This window comes from Sapajus apella, unplaced genomic scaffold, assembly GCF_009761245.1.
Source record: "Sapajus apella isolate SASKATOON/1434 unplaced genomic scaffold, GSC_monkey_1.0 scaffold17, whole genome shotgun sequence".
In the NCBI taxonomy this organism is placed as follows: Eukaryota; Metazoa; Chordata; class Mammalia; order Primates; family Cebidae; genus Sapajus; species Sapajus apella.
In genome coordinates this window covers 28233344-28248265 of record NW_022436957.1, presented here as the reverse complement: position 1 = coordinate 28248265, position 14922 = coordinate 28233344, and the positions used below count along the sequence as shown (strand labels likewise).

At 34.8% G+C, this 14922-nt stretch overlaps 1 protein-coding gene across 10 annotated transcripts in view; it reads left to right on the top strand.

The window, feature by feature from the left end:
• The window catches only part of DMD (dystrophin), a 2282798-nt gene that overhangs the window by 654494 nt on the left and 1613382 nt on the right, over nt 1-14922 (top strand). For 9 of the 10 annotated variants that reach the window (XM_032285804.1, XM_032285805.1, XM_032285797.1 and 6 more), the window contains 2 exons: nt 6748-6929; nt 8148-8279. In XM_032285804.1, coding sequence (XP_032141695.1) covers nt 6748-6929; nt 8148-8279 — 314 coding nt within the window. The remainder of the gene's footprint in view (nt 1-6747; nt 6930-8147; nt 8280-14922) is intronic. The other variant, XM_032285803.1, reaches the window with a different exon arrangement.

The following is a 14922-nucleotide window of genomic DNA, read 5'->3' as shown; positions in this document are numbered from 1 at the left end:
AATAAATTATATTCATGATACAGTCTGCAACTTAACTCCAGCATTTAGATATCAGATAGCATTATACCATAAATCTCTTCATTTGCAAATCTCAATTACCCACTTTACTTCCAGCACTGTGTCCTTTAGACTATCATATCTGTGAATTTGGTTATTTTTTACAACCACAGGTTTTGGTTGTGCCAACATATATGTCTATTTTCCTATTTTGAGCATTCTAAATATGGCTAGTTTATGACCACAAATATCTTATTCCCAGTTTATCCATTCCTTTTCTTCTTGTGAATTTATTTAGTTTTGCCTCTGAATACAAACTCTGGGGGGGGGGGGGGTTTATGCTCATCTCGGTTTCTAAATGACATCCTCCCACTTTGTTGTTGTTGTTTAATAAAACTCTTAAAAGACTGACCAACTAAAGCTTTGTGAGTGCGCATTTATACCTGCTAGCTTTGAAATCTTGCTTGTTTCTCATTACACATGCTATGCACTATCATCCAGTATTTCAATTCCTGCCTGTCCCTTGGCAGAAACTTGGCCTGAAATTTAGGAGGCGGAGCCTCTTCTTTAGATTTCCCAGTGGCGTTTCAAGGTTACACCTGGCAACTGGCTAATCGGACTTTCCTGAGGTTGACTGCCCAAGATGAATTTTGTTGAAGGTACTGCTTTCATCAAACTCATTCACGTTGACTGTTTTTGAAATGAGGGCATGTTGAAAGCAAACTTTGTGTAACTTTGCTTTTATTGTTTCTTTATTGTCATTGCAGATACTTTTATTACAACATGGAATATATTTATTACAAAATTAGTATGTGTTGAATAAGGAGTTTGGAAAATATAGATAGAAGGAAATTTTCAAAGAGAATTGTTTTCAATCCCACAAGTACATCCACTTCAGTGATGTCCTGAAGTATGTTTCCAAAAATGTTTTCCCAAAATTGTTCTACATAAATTATAAATCCTGCTCTTTTAATGTTACATTGTGAGGTATTGACTTTAATATAGTGCCAAATAGCCTTCAAAAGGAACATTTTGACTGGCTTTATAATATTCTTACACAGTTATATATTCAGTGATTCTGCAAGTCTCTATTAAGTTATTTGGATTGGTCTGACATTTTCCTTTTTGTATGAAGTAAATATTTTTGTGTTGTAAATACTGTTTAAATTTTATATCATATTTACATATATCTCTGTTTAAATTTCTGATAATTTGTTTGTGGCAGGACCCTAAAGGAAAATTAATGGTTTATTGCATATGATTGATTTTAAAGTTTCGATAGACACTGCCAAAATATTTTTCATAAGGTTAGAAACAACTGATACTCTTCAAGCTAAGTAGGTGTTTGGCCAAATCATTGAAGCCTCTGCAGCATAGATTATTATTCTTTTGTAATTCTTTGCAAATTTTGTCAGCAAAGGAACATAATTAAAACCCCACATCTCTAATTTGCATTTTGATGGTTCATTTTTATGTATATTTAGTCTTGTTATACCTCACTTGTTAGAAATATAAATCACTCACTACTACTAAAGAAAATGGAGATCATGTTTGGTAATTGAACCACATTAATTACAAGGTAACTATTTGAATAATGACTTTCAGATACTTGGTCTTCAAATATACCAAGATCTAAGAGAATGAGGTTGAGGCACTGGGGCAGTGTAGTGCAATGACTGGGTTCTAATATGATTTTGACTAGCTTTTGAGCTTGCCATCAAGCCACCGTGAGATTCAACTTCTTTATTTGAAAAATGATCACATTTCACTAAATGATTTATTTGTTCCATTATGGCCTCAATATGAAACATTCATCAGAAATGGTGTTACTGTTCATAAAGTAAAAATTCTAGCAGTATTATGAGTTTTCACCATTTTCATTCTGAGACTGCTTCAAAAATTGGATAAGCAATTATTAAAATTCTGTGTCAATGGACATTTTATGTAGTAGAGTCTTAGTGCAAAATTACTTTCATATAATTGTAAGTTCTTATTTTGGGGATTCAGCCACTTCTCTCATTTCATACAATGTTAATGTCTTGTAATAAAAAAGCATAAATCACATCCCATCATTTTCATATTCCTCAAATACACTGTTGCTTTGTAGTCACTGTCTTACATAATTCTCATCAATTTCTATGGCTTTAACTGTTCTCTGAATTCAGTTTATTAACAAATACTTAGGTGATCACACTGTGTCAGGAATTGGCTTTAGTGCAGTTATTATAAATGAGGATTACCATGAAATTCTTTTTGATTTCTAATAAAAAGTACTGTTTATAATTATTTATGGAGTGGCTCATCTGCTGTATACTCATAATCTAACATAGTCTAAGCATATTCTATAGCACATAGTAATCACTTAGTAAATACGGAGTAAGTGATAAATGGTTTTTCTAAGTAAATTCTTCTTCTGGCTACCTCTTAATAATATGCAAATGGTTTCCTACAACTAGGTTTGTGTTTGTGTTAATGATAGAAACAGCAGAAATATACAGCAACAGTATAAAGGTTTAACAAAGTTTGCAGTTTTTCTAAACATTGGATGTGAGCTTGATAACATCTTACTTACATAAGAGGGATTGCTGTTGGTCAACCACAGTCTCTGAAAGCAGAGTATTCTTAAGTTTTGGGGGAAATCAGAGGTCCGGCAATCTGAGAACATTTCAAATTGGGAGTAGGATGATCTCAGCTTTAGAAGCATGGTAACTCAGGTAAGACCACTGTTAATTAGTTTGAATTCAGAATTATGTTCGTCGAAGTGAATCCACTCTGATTGGCAAACTTTCAGAAGGGAGAGTTTGCTGCTTGTTGGCTGGCGCAAGCATGATAACAATCAGAGAGGCAACTAGTTGTTAATAAGTAGGGTAAATCAAAACTTTTGTTGGTGTCTACTTGTTACCATGGCTGCAGAACAGTTTCCTCCTTCATCCTCTTCCTTCTTCGTTTTATTCTCAGTTTATTAATCTTTATATCCTCAGGCTATAGCACATAATTTTGTATATAGGCATTTCCAAAGACTGTGGATTAAATGATTTGAAAATTGAATGAAGTTATTTTGAGTCTCTTAGAAATGTTGTCTACATTCCCTTATTTTCATATCCCCCATACACAGTTCTACCTTAGTTCTCTAACATTTTCTATCTGGATTACAGTCCTAACCTCCTATTTCTCTCAAGCTTTCTCCATCAATCCATTCTGTACTTAAAGATTTTACTTTAATAAAATTTTGATGGTGTGACCCTCTTGTTGAAAAGTAGTTACTCTCCAACCTACTGAATGAGGGCCGAATTTTCTAGTTTGCTATTGATGATCCCTCAGAGTTCTACATACAGTCTACCAGTTTCATCTTAGTTTTCACTGCGCTCCTCTCTGTGGCTACGACACACAAAGCCACTGTTCCCAAGACATGGCTAATGTGTCCCTACCTCTGCACATTTACTCAAGATATTCCCATTGCCTGGAATACTCTTCCCCATTCCCTCATTTCCAGCTATTAAAAATTCCTATGCATAATCATTTCATTTTCCTATTCAAAAAGAATCACCTGATCCTCCAATATTATATGATTTTTAAAATCTGAACATGTTAAACACTGGTTGTGCCAATTAGAGGAATACACTTAAATTCTGTTCAGCACTGCGATTACTTTGTACTTTTCTTATTATTTGGTTATTTTCTTACTCCATATCGGAAGCAGAATTCATGGATTCTCTATCTTTTAAATCTCCTGCATAATCTACTAAAATATTTTGAATATAATAGATTTCTTGAAAATGTATGCTGACGAAATTAAAAATATTTCAGAAGGCCTAAGTTCCTTTCTTAAAAAACACTGATTTCTATCTGCTGGCAGTTTTGAGTTCCACGTGATCGCAGAAGTGGGATAGTAATAGTTTGGGGCAAAATGTCAATAGTTCGGTTGAGTAAGTGCATATTTATTGTAATGACTGACATTTATGAATAGTTATATTCAGTCCTCATGTTTTATGGAAATAAAATTTGTTACAATGTTTGACATTTTCTTGGGGCAATAAAAGGAATGCTTGGCCAATTTTTCGCCTTTTTTTTTTTTTTTTTTTTTTTTACTTTGTATCATGGCATATATTTGAGGCCAAACCTACATGCATATGCCTCTGTATAACATTGCAGTGAATAGGCTCAGGCTCAACTCTTTATTTCAGTGTTTTCTCACATCAGGTTTTTATTTAATATTACTAAAAATGAAAGAGTTCTAAATTATGCTAATCACAGGTAAAACTGACTAGTTACTAGTGAGAAGAAAGAAAGTTTTCTAGAATTTTAAGGTATGGTAAAGTTATAGTATCTACCATCTAAGAAACAATTGGTCAAATATTTTAAAAAACAATTATCAAATGAACTGGAGATTTCTAGGCTCAGAATTCCAAAGCTAAGTTAGTAAGATTATTAAGAATGGCAGTGTCTATCACATATAAGAGTACCAACCCATATGAATGTTGAGGTTGTATCATGGAATCCTCATGGCTAAATAGCACCCTCATTTATCCGCAGATTATTTACTATGCAACATGACATTGAGTGCCATAATTCTGGGAGTGTACCAATTTCTTATATTGTTTATACATGTTTAGTATTAAACATTGAATCTTATTTAGTTATTCTTTAAAAAGTATTTGCAAAACTTACTTTGACCCTCTATTGGTTAAAAATTAAAGTATAATAAGTTGAGCGTATGTGTTGTGTAAGTTTGTACCTCTCAGCCTTGTGCATTGAAAAGTCCAGTAAATATCATTTGAAAAAAATGAAGAGAACAGTAAAACGGGAGATGATGTAACAGTCTGTTTGTAATTAATGTTTTTGGCCCTTATTCAAAATGTAGCAGGCTTAGCAGTTTCAGCAGCACTTGGGAGATTATTGGAAATGAAGAGCTCCAGACTCTACCTCATACCTATTGAATCAAGATTCTATAGTTTTAAAATGTTCCCAGGTGATTCATATGCACATTAAAAATTGGGAAGCACTGTATTATTCTATGGATAGAAGTAGACCAAGGAACATTAGTTAATTTTTCCCTCTCATGTAACTCTTTAAAAATACTTTAAAAATAATTGTTCTGATTAATCATAGTCCTGATACTTGCAAAAGAATTGATGAGGTCACTTGTTCAATCTCCTTTTGTGCTAATGGACTTGAGACTTGACTCGGCTTTTTCACTTACAATCATAACACCTGATCAGAATATACATATTTCATACAGATCTCTTAATAGTAGTTAAACTAAGGTGAATTTATGGCAAGTAAAATGCGTTGCCACATTGCCTTGACCTGCTGCCAAGATTTATGTTTATCTTTTGTTTTTGATTTTTATATTAATTCATTATTAAAAAACAAAAATTATATATATTTATCATGTACAATATGATTTGAAATATGTATACATTCTGTAATGGCTGAATTGAACTAATTAACGTGCATTACTCTCAGGTTTTATGGTGAGTGCACTTAGTATCTACTCTTGCAGCAATTTTTAGGAATAAAATATTATTAACTAGATTGTACAGTAGATCTCGTGAACTTATCTTTCCTATCTGAAATTTGGTGTCCTTTGACCAGCATCTTCCCAATTTCCACCCTGCAGCCCCTGGTAACCACCTTCTACCCTCTGCTTCCATGAATTCAACTTTTTAGATTCCACGTATAAGTGAGATCATGTGGTACTTGTCTTTCTATGTCTCGCTTATTACACATGTTGTCTCAATGACAGAATTTCCTTTTTTTTTTAAAGGAGAAAAAGGATGACAATGAAATGCTATGTCAATAGCATTTCATTGTCAGGACTTACGTTTTAATACTTCTAGTACTAATGACGCACTTCATATAAAGGATTATTTTACATCTTGGTTCACTGGAATGAGTGCAGTAAGTAATTTGTAATGCCAAGTAGCAAAAGAATCTTTTTAAGGAGCTGCCACTCTATATGTGTTATTACAAATTATTATTGACTTTAAATGCTGGGTTTCATTCACTCTGGATGTGGCAAAGGACATGAATTAGATCAACTTAATATGCAGGGCTTTTAAATTTATCTCTAATGTCTAAGAAGGAAAGTGACATTCTACTTTAACAGATGTACCATAATGTAAACAAATAATTTCTTTAACAAATTTTAAAGGAATAATAAAATTAACAAATTTAAAGGAATATTAAAAATCATTATATGATATTTTTCTGTTTAATTTATATTGTGGATTCATGACTCATTTCAGCACAGAGACATATTTAGCTCTCTGCATACTTTAATGGCAGCAAGATTCAATTAAAAGGTATAAGGTTTCTTTACTGAGAAGTAAAGCATTAAGCCATTTTGTGTAATTGTTTAATTACCAGTGCACCATTTTAATTGACAGGTTAATATAAATTTCCATGAAAAGGAAAATTTAATCTTTTATTTTTGTTTCTTATCAAATGAAAGATACTCTGTTAGATGGGCTAGTTTAGCAATTTGACTTAGGAAAATGTATTATGGAATGAAGTTTTTATATGAACGAGGAAAAGAAATTAACTTCAGTGCTCACATCATTGGTCTGCCAAATTGGAAAGACATTTTTGGCCTGATTATCATGTTCTAATTAGTCTCTGGAGGACATTCATGGACAATTTGGTGTTCATTAATCTATCGTGTTCCTGTAACATTGATTTGTTCATTATCCTTTTAGAGTCTCAAATATAGAAACCAAAAATTGATGTGTAGTGTTAATGTGCTTACAGATGTTGCTACCACTTATCCAGATAAGAAGTCCATCTTAATGTACATCACATCACTCTTCCAAGTTTTGCCTCAACAAGTGAGCATTGAAGCCATCCAGGAAGTGGAAATGTTGCCAAGGCCACCTAAAGTGACTAAAGAAGAACATTATCAGTTACATCATCAAATGCACTATTCTCAACAGGTAAAGTATCTAAAGGACAGCTAATATCAAAGATGTTATTTATATGCATTTTTAGTTATGTACTATATATATAACAGGTATATATGTACACATATATCTGTGCGTCTGTGTGTGTATATATAACAGATTTATATATATATATATAACATATTTGTTATATATATATTATACATGTATATTTTACGTGTGTGTGTGTATACACACACAGACACACAAACACAAAGCCTAATGTATGTATATATGCAGAAAGAGAGGCTGTGTAAACCTTTTCAATTTTGCTTCATGGACTACAATATTCTTTTCAAAACATATTTAAAAAATACTATGGATATGTGCCATATAGGAATGTAGAACATAAACTATTGCATTTTCATTGTGTAACACACAATGAAATGAAAGGCAAACTTAAGTACATATTAAACTCTCAAATCTTTATCAACTAGAACAAAGAGCTAGAGCAAGATTAAAGACAAGTGCTGTTTTTAATAATTAAAAATACTTCATGAAAATATGTACAAAATCAACAGGTTTTGATTATTTGGGGTAACAATTTTGAAAATAGAAAAGTGGTTTAAAATATTACAAATAAACACGAAAGAAAAACATATGATGAAATTGTTCATTATCTAATGGTATAGAATTCAGTGGGATTCTTCCAGCACATTGGCTTGTTCTTGCTCTCAGCAGTGGGGAGTTTGGATGTTTTCCTACACTTTCTTAGGCACATACAATAGTGAGAAAAACCTTTAGCAACATTCCTGCTGAATGTGTAGAAAGCTCTTAGGCCAAACTCCCTCACTTGACTGAGCTAGCTCTTTATTAGCTTATGAAATCTTCAGTCCTTTGCAGTGTATGGACCTGATGAATTCTGGTTTTACTTACTTTGGATTTAGAGAAAATTGCTTTTTGATGCCTGTTTTTGCCGGATTGAAGAGCATCATCCCATGTAAATGTTGGAGTTGTGTCTTTATGGAATCCTCATGGTTAAATAGCACCCTCATCTCTTCCTGGATCATTTACTATCCAACGTGACATTAAGTGCCATAATTCTGGGAGTGTACCAATTTCTAATATCATTTATACATGTTTAGTATTAAGCATTGCATCTCATCATTTCCATTTAATGTTCTGTTTTCTACTATGTCGGAAAGTAGTTCTTTTGGGTTACTTACGGTTTTCCCTCCCTCTCTGTCTACTCCCCCAAACCCTTCTCTGCAGATCACAGTCAGTCTAGCACAGGGCTATGAGAGAACTACTTCCTCTCCAAAGCCTCGGTTCAAGAGTTATGCCTTCACACAGGCTGCTTATGTCGCCACCTCTGACCCTACACGGAGCCCATTTCCTGCACAGGTCTGTCAACAGTTACTGTCTGTTGTACAAACCAGAGAAATGCTTCCAAGATAATCTAGCACTGCTTTTACTTGCTTGACTCTTTCAGTGCCTTTTATCTCCCCATGAAGAGCAATTTTATTTTTCCCCATTTTATTGATTCCCTCATATGATTCTGCTTTGTTATTGAGACTTCTCTAGGTTTACTATATGATGATTTTTCATAAATATGAATTCCCATAGTAATACCCATAATAATAATTTCTACTTTCCTTATATAATAACCTCTATGATTCTCTTTTACAAAGGCTATTAATGGTTATAAAAACGTGAAGCTCATTAAAAGGTTTATATATGTATCTTCAAGATGTGGGCAAATAGGTGAAAATTACTGATTATGCTATTTAGGGACATCTTTCTAGATATACATAAAAGAGATATATACTCCAAGTGGATTATTTGATATATTCATTTTAAAATATATATTCTGTGTGAGAAAAATATTACTGCAAGCTTCTTCATATGCTCTCCTTTAATTTTGCTAATTTAAGCTTGTATATAGCAGGCTCTGTAGTACTTACAAGAAAAAGTCAGAATCAAACCAGGTCGTATGCTAGGCAATGTTTAGTATTTTTCTATATGAGGAAACCTCTCAGTGGAGTTTTCCATCCTTGCAATATTGTATGGAACCCAACATACAAGAGGTAGCCTTGTAGATGTTTCCAGATGGGAATGAAATGTGCTAGGATTGCTAGATTTGCAAAAATTACTTTTTAACAAAAACGCTTTATTTATTTCAGTCAATGGATCCAATTTGAAATGTTCTAGAGGGATGTGATTTTTATCAAAACTACACTATGAATGGGAGTTTAAAAACGATAGACCTGATCCTGCTGGCTAAAAATTATGTACATTTTGGGAGACTTGTTGCTTTATTTTAAGATAGTAGTGTGCATTTAATTGGTAATTTATTTGGCCGTCGATTAATGCAATAGCTGAAAATTCTAAACTCCGAAGGGTTATAACCTCCATCCTTGGCTAGTTTGCTTGCAAAGCTCTCTTCTCACTCCCTCTCATTCTGGATCTTGACTCCCCATGGACTCTCTAGATTCTTTTCATCACCACTCCCCGCAGTGAAACCAGCAAGACTTAGGAATAAGTGTCACCTCCTAAAACTGAGGAGCATAAACCAAGCACAGAATATAAGGATTTTTTCGCTCTCTCATTATCACTTTATGGAGCTGCCTTTTCTAGGTTTTTTCAATGCCTATTCTGGTAGCACGTTTTCACCTCATTACCACCTCATTAAGGCATTGCTCAGGTATGACTTTTTAATGAAGTAATTGCAAATGGACTTACATCCTACTAGACTCTAGTTGTTCATTCTACCTTTGTGTAAATATTATCAAATATGTGATGTCATAAATTACAGATAATTCAACAAATTCACTTATCTGTTTTGTTTACCATAAGCAATTTAAATAAATGGAACGTTTATCCTGCAGAAAAGAAGCAGCACAAATCACAAGAGATGGGGGATGGTATATTCTGACGGTTACTAAAGGAAGCATAGCCGAAGATGATGTTATATGTAGTTAGATTTGATAAGTTTATACTTTAATTATTCACACTAAGAAAATTTTTTCGAAAGTATCAAAAGGACTGAGCTTACACTGCCCCTATAGGCTGTATCTGCTCTACTTCAAATGAACTCAAGACAGGCTAGATTTGATTCCATCAGAATGTTATATTGAAGTGTTTACTTGTTGATCTACAGAGAAAAATGAAGTTCTCTGTAAGAGAAGAGAGCCATGCAGTTGACTGTCCCTTACAGAAAACACCTGCATGCCCCTACTCCCCAAACACACCACTCTACTTTAACTGTTCATTTACTTATTCCACAAATACGTATTCTTAGTCACAGAGCCAAATGGCTTTTATTTAACTCTCCTAACTTTCTACCACTGATGACAGGTTTTTCTCAGAACCTCTACACTCAGCAGGTTCTTCCTCTCTGACTATTCTGTGTCTTTCACTATCTGGCTCTTTCTGCTCTTCCAATTTCCTTGGCTTATTAATCTCATGGGAGATCTCTTGGCCTTCTTACCTGTGTACTTGTTCTCTTATCAAGGTACTTTAATCTCCTGGCTTCAATCTGTATGCAAATGATCATTGTATCTATATCTTCACCACTTCCAATCTTTCTTGAGTTATGACCACGTTTCTAACTCATTTTCAACTCTGTGGTATGTTTCTATACCTTGATATCCACTAATATCTCAAACCTAGTGTCTCCGAGTGAACTTTACTGCTAAGTTTCTTGCCCATTTTTTAAATGTTAGTCACAGCCCTAATAATATCATTCACAAATTTTTTCGCTTTCTTTTGCCTGTATAACAAGGCTACTCTCCTAAACTGCCTCAAAAAGATTTCTGATATATTAATAATTCATATTTATGCTCATTACACATGTATTTCATGTTTTCTTCAACCCAATTAAGTCGCTTGTTCTCCTATACAGGTTCCCAGAAGTTTTCCATGTTAGCTTTTATGCTTCCCTTAGCTTGGAGTACTTCTGTATCTGTTTGAAATTGGCCAACTTAATTCGTATTTCTAGACCTAATTAGTAAGTGGCAGAACCTGAATTCAAATTCACATTTATCCAACTCCACGCCCATGCTCATTATACTAGAGTGCATTTTCTCTACTGTGATTCTTGTATATTGGGTTACTCTCACATAGAGCAGTATTCATTCATTCAGTTATTTAGCACTTGTTTTTGAATCACCTACTGTATGCCAGGTACTATTATTGGACCACGTGACACATAAATAAACAAACACACAAAACAATCTGTGTCCACATTTATTCTAATTTTATTATCCTCTTGATCTCTTCCCTCTTGCCATATGTTTTTAACTCATTTAGTAAGTGGTAAGGCCAGTTGTGGTGGCTCACACCTGTAATCCCAGCACTTTGGGAGGCCAAGGCAGGTGGATCACCTGAGGTCAAGAGTTCCAGACCAACTGGACCAACACGGTGAAACCTCATCCTACTAACAATACAAAATTCGCTGGGTGTGGTGGCACACGCCTGCAATCCCAGCTACTTGGGAGGCTGAGGCAGAATTGCTTCAACCCGGGAGGTGGAGGTTGCAGTGAGTTGAGATCATGCCATTGCACTCCAGCCTGGGCAACATGGGTGAAACTCAGTGTCAAAAATAAATAAATAAAAATAAATAGATGGTGTGATAGGAGCATTTTAATTTTATCTGTGAGCTTTTCTGTTTCATGATCTTGAGGATAGCATATCTGGGAGCAGAACTGGAAGCCAATATTTCATCAGAGTCATTTCTCACCTGATGCAGTGCACCTGACTTACGAAAAAATTAGAGAAACTGAGAATTACCATGAGGTTTTTCACTTAAGAAACTGACGAAACAGAATTGCCACAAACCAAGACGGAAGAGACTGTAGAAGGAACAGGTTTGGGAGTAAACATTAGAATTTTAGTTTTGAACATACTAATCTTGACATAACTATGAGGCTTTGAATGCATGTGAAGACGGGGGTCTAAGATCAGAGTTGAGGGTAATAATAGTGTTTAAATCCGTTGGCCTGGATAAGATTATGAAGAAAAAATGTGTAGACAGATAAGAGATCTCCAGATTAATATATGATGAGGCATCAGCAAAGGGGTTGAAAAGGGCAGCTAGAAATAAGAGAAAACGGAGAAGATAAATGTGGTTTTCTGGAATCCAGAGGAACGTGTTTTCAGGGAAAAGAAGACGTCTAACTATATTAAATATTGCTGATTAGTTCAAATAACATAGTTGAAAATTATTCAATGAATTTAGCAAAACATCAGTAGAGTAAGACATCTGGGAAATCCTAATATATAGCAGTTATTATAATGGAATTACTAACATCCCTATTCACTCTTAAAACGTTCCCGTTTTGACCAATAAGTTGTATGCTCACTCTAGCTTATATCCACTTTAATAAGAACAAATTCGGTGGGGGGTGTGTGTGTGTGTGCTTGGAGTTGTTTCTGGTTAGAGTAGGTTCAAATGACAGTAAACGTGAAGGCTACCTGCATTTTAACACTTTAAAAAAACAAAAACAAAAAACTACACTGAGCGCTGGGCACGGTGGCTCATGCTTATAATCCTGGCACTTTGGGAGGCTGAGGCAGGCAGATCATTTGAGGCCAGCAGTTTGAGACCAGCCTGGCCAACATAGCAAAACCCTGTCTCTAATAAAAACAAAAATTAACTGGATGTGGTGGTGCACACCTGTAATCCCAGCTACTTGGGAAGCTGAGGCATGAGAATTGCTCAGAGCTGGGAGGTGGACGTTGCAGTGAGCTGAGATCAGCCACTGCACTCCAGCCTGGGCAAGACTCTATCTGAAAACACTACATTGAAGAGTTGATGGGCACAGGAACAAAAACATACTTCTTTTAAATTAACCCACCCTGATAACTAATCATGTGCCTATGTGTTAGTTTTTTATTTCTGATGCAACAGATACAAAGCTAGAGGCCTTAAACAACACATAGTTATTATTTTACATTTCTGTAGTTCAGATATGTAAAACAGGTCTCTTTGGGCTAAAATTAATGTATCAGCCAGGCTGCCTTTCTTTTGGAGCCTGTAGGGGAAAACCACTTCCATGCCTTTTCTAGAGGCTGACCGCATTCATTGGCTCCTGGCCCTCTTTCAAATTCAAAGCTAAGAAGGGCAAATTGAGTCTTTCTCCTGTGACATCACTCTAACCTACTCTTGTACCTCCCACTTCTACTTTGAAGACCCTTCACTATTACTTACTTGCTATGTGACCTGGAGAGAGGTTCTTGAACTCTGGGCCTCAGTTTCCTCATGTGTATTATTAAAACTATTTGTAACTCATAGCGCTATTAGGAGCGTTAAATGAGATGAATTACCTAAAGAACATTCCATGGTATAAGCACATTGTAAGTTTTCAAAAAAAAACAAAAAGGACCCACCAACCAATATCATGATTACTACTTTAAATACATCCAGGGTTAGATAAGATTTTGTGGTCTGATAGAAGTGTTAATAAAAATATAAAAAATCCTATGAGAAGATACAGCCTGGGTCCTTGGTTCTGATGTATAAGCAAACTCACAACCTGTATAGAGTTTGGCAAGTTAATATACTGAGTAAAAGATTCTAAGGAAAGGGATATCCTTTTAGTTCTACAGCTGCTGAGGAACAATCTTGGAACCATACAGAGTGGAACATAATAATGCCTTTTATAAAGCAGAAAAAAAGAGCACTTCTAGTGATTTTACATCCAGCAATCCTGTGTTGGGAGGGATGAGGGAGAGGAGATTTTTCACTCCATCTCTGCAGTTGCCCCGACCCCCAATACAACTGTCCCTCAGACTTTACACAGATTGTAGAAAATAATTTACAAACAGGACACAAAGCCAGCCAGTTGGGAGCACTACTTAAAGTACCATTGATTTGCTTCGAGGAAGCCTTTATACAATCAGATGTGACAGAACGAGTGACCCAGAAACAGAATTGTTAGGTTTTAGCTCAACTCCATAGATTGGTACACTGAAGACTTCTGAGTATAATTTTAAAACTGGAAGGAACCTTAAAGTGATTATATGTGATGATGTTATTTTCAACAAATACAGCCTTACCCTTTAACTTCTTTCAAAATCGTATTTTATTGTGGTAAGAACACGTAACATGGGATTCACATTCTTAACTAACTTTTAAGTGTAAAACACAGCATTGTTCACTACAGGCACAAGTAGTGTAACAGATCTTGAGAATTTTCTCATCTTTCATAACTGAACCTTTGGTAATGTGCAACTTCCCATTTCCGCCTCTCCAAAGCCTCTAGCAACTACTATTTCACTCTCTGATTTGGTCAGCTTGATTATTATACATACCTCTTTTAAGTAGAATCATGGAGTATTTGTCCTTTGTGACTGTCTTATTTCACTTCCCATAATGTCCTCAGGGTTCATCCATGTTGTAATGTGGCAGGATCTCTTTCTTTTTGAATATTAATAAGAATCCCTTGTATGTATATACCGCATTTTCTTTATCTCTGCATCCATCAATGACATTGAGGATGTTTCCACATCTTGGCTATTGTGAATAGTGTTGCAGTGAACATGAGAGCGCAGGTATATCTTCAAGATCCTGATTTCAGTTCTTTTGGATAAGTATCCAGAAGTAAGATTGCTAGATCATGTGGGAGTTCTGTTTTTGATTTTTTGAGGAACCACCATATTATTTTCCATAATAGTCATGCCATTCTTCACTTCACCAAGAGAGTACGGTAGTTCCAATTTTTCCACATTATTACTAATACATTTTTTTAATAGTAGCCATCTAACAGGTATAATTCTGCTTTTCATTTACATTTCCCTGATAATTCATAATGTTGAACATATTTTCATATGCCTATCTACCGTTTGCGTGTTGTCTTTGGAGAAATGTCTATTCAGGCCTTTAGCCCATTTTTAATTGGGTTTTTAGGTTTTTTGCCAATGAGTTGTAGGATTTCTTTATGTATTTTAGAAAATAGCCACTTGTGAATATCATAAGGTCCTCAGGTCTGACCACAAAGTCTTATCTAACCCTTGATGTATTTAAAATAGTGATCATGATATTGGT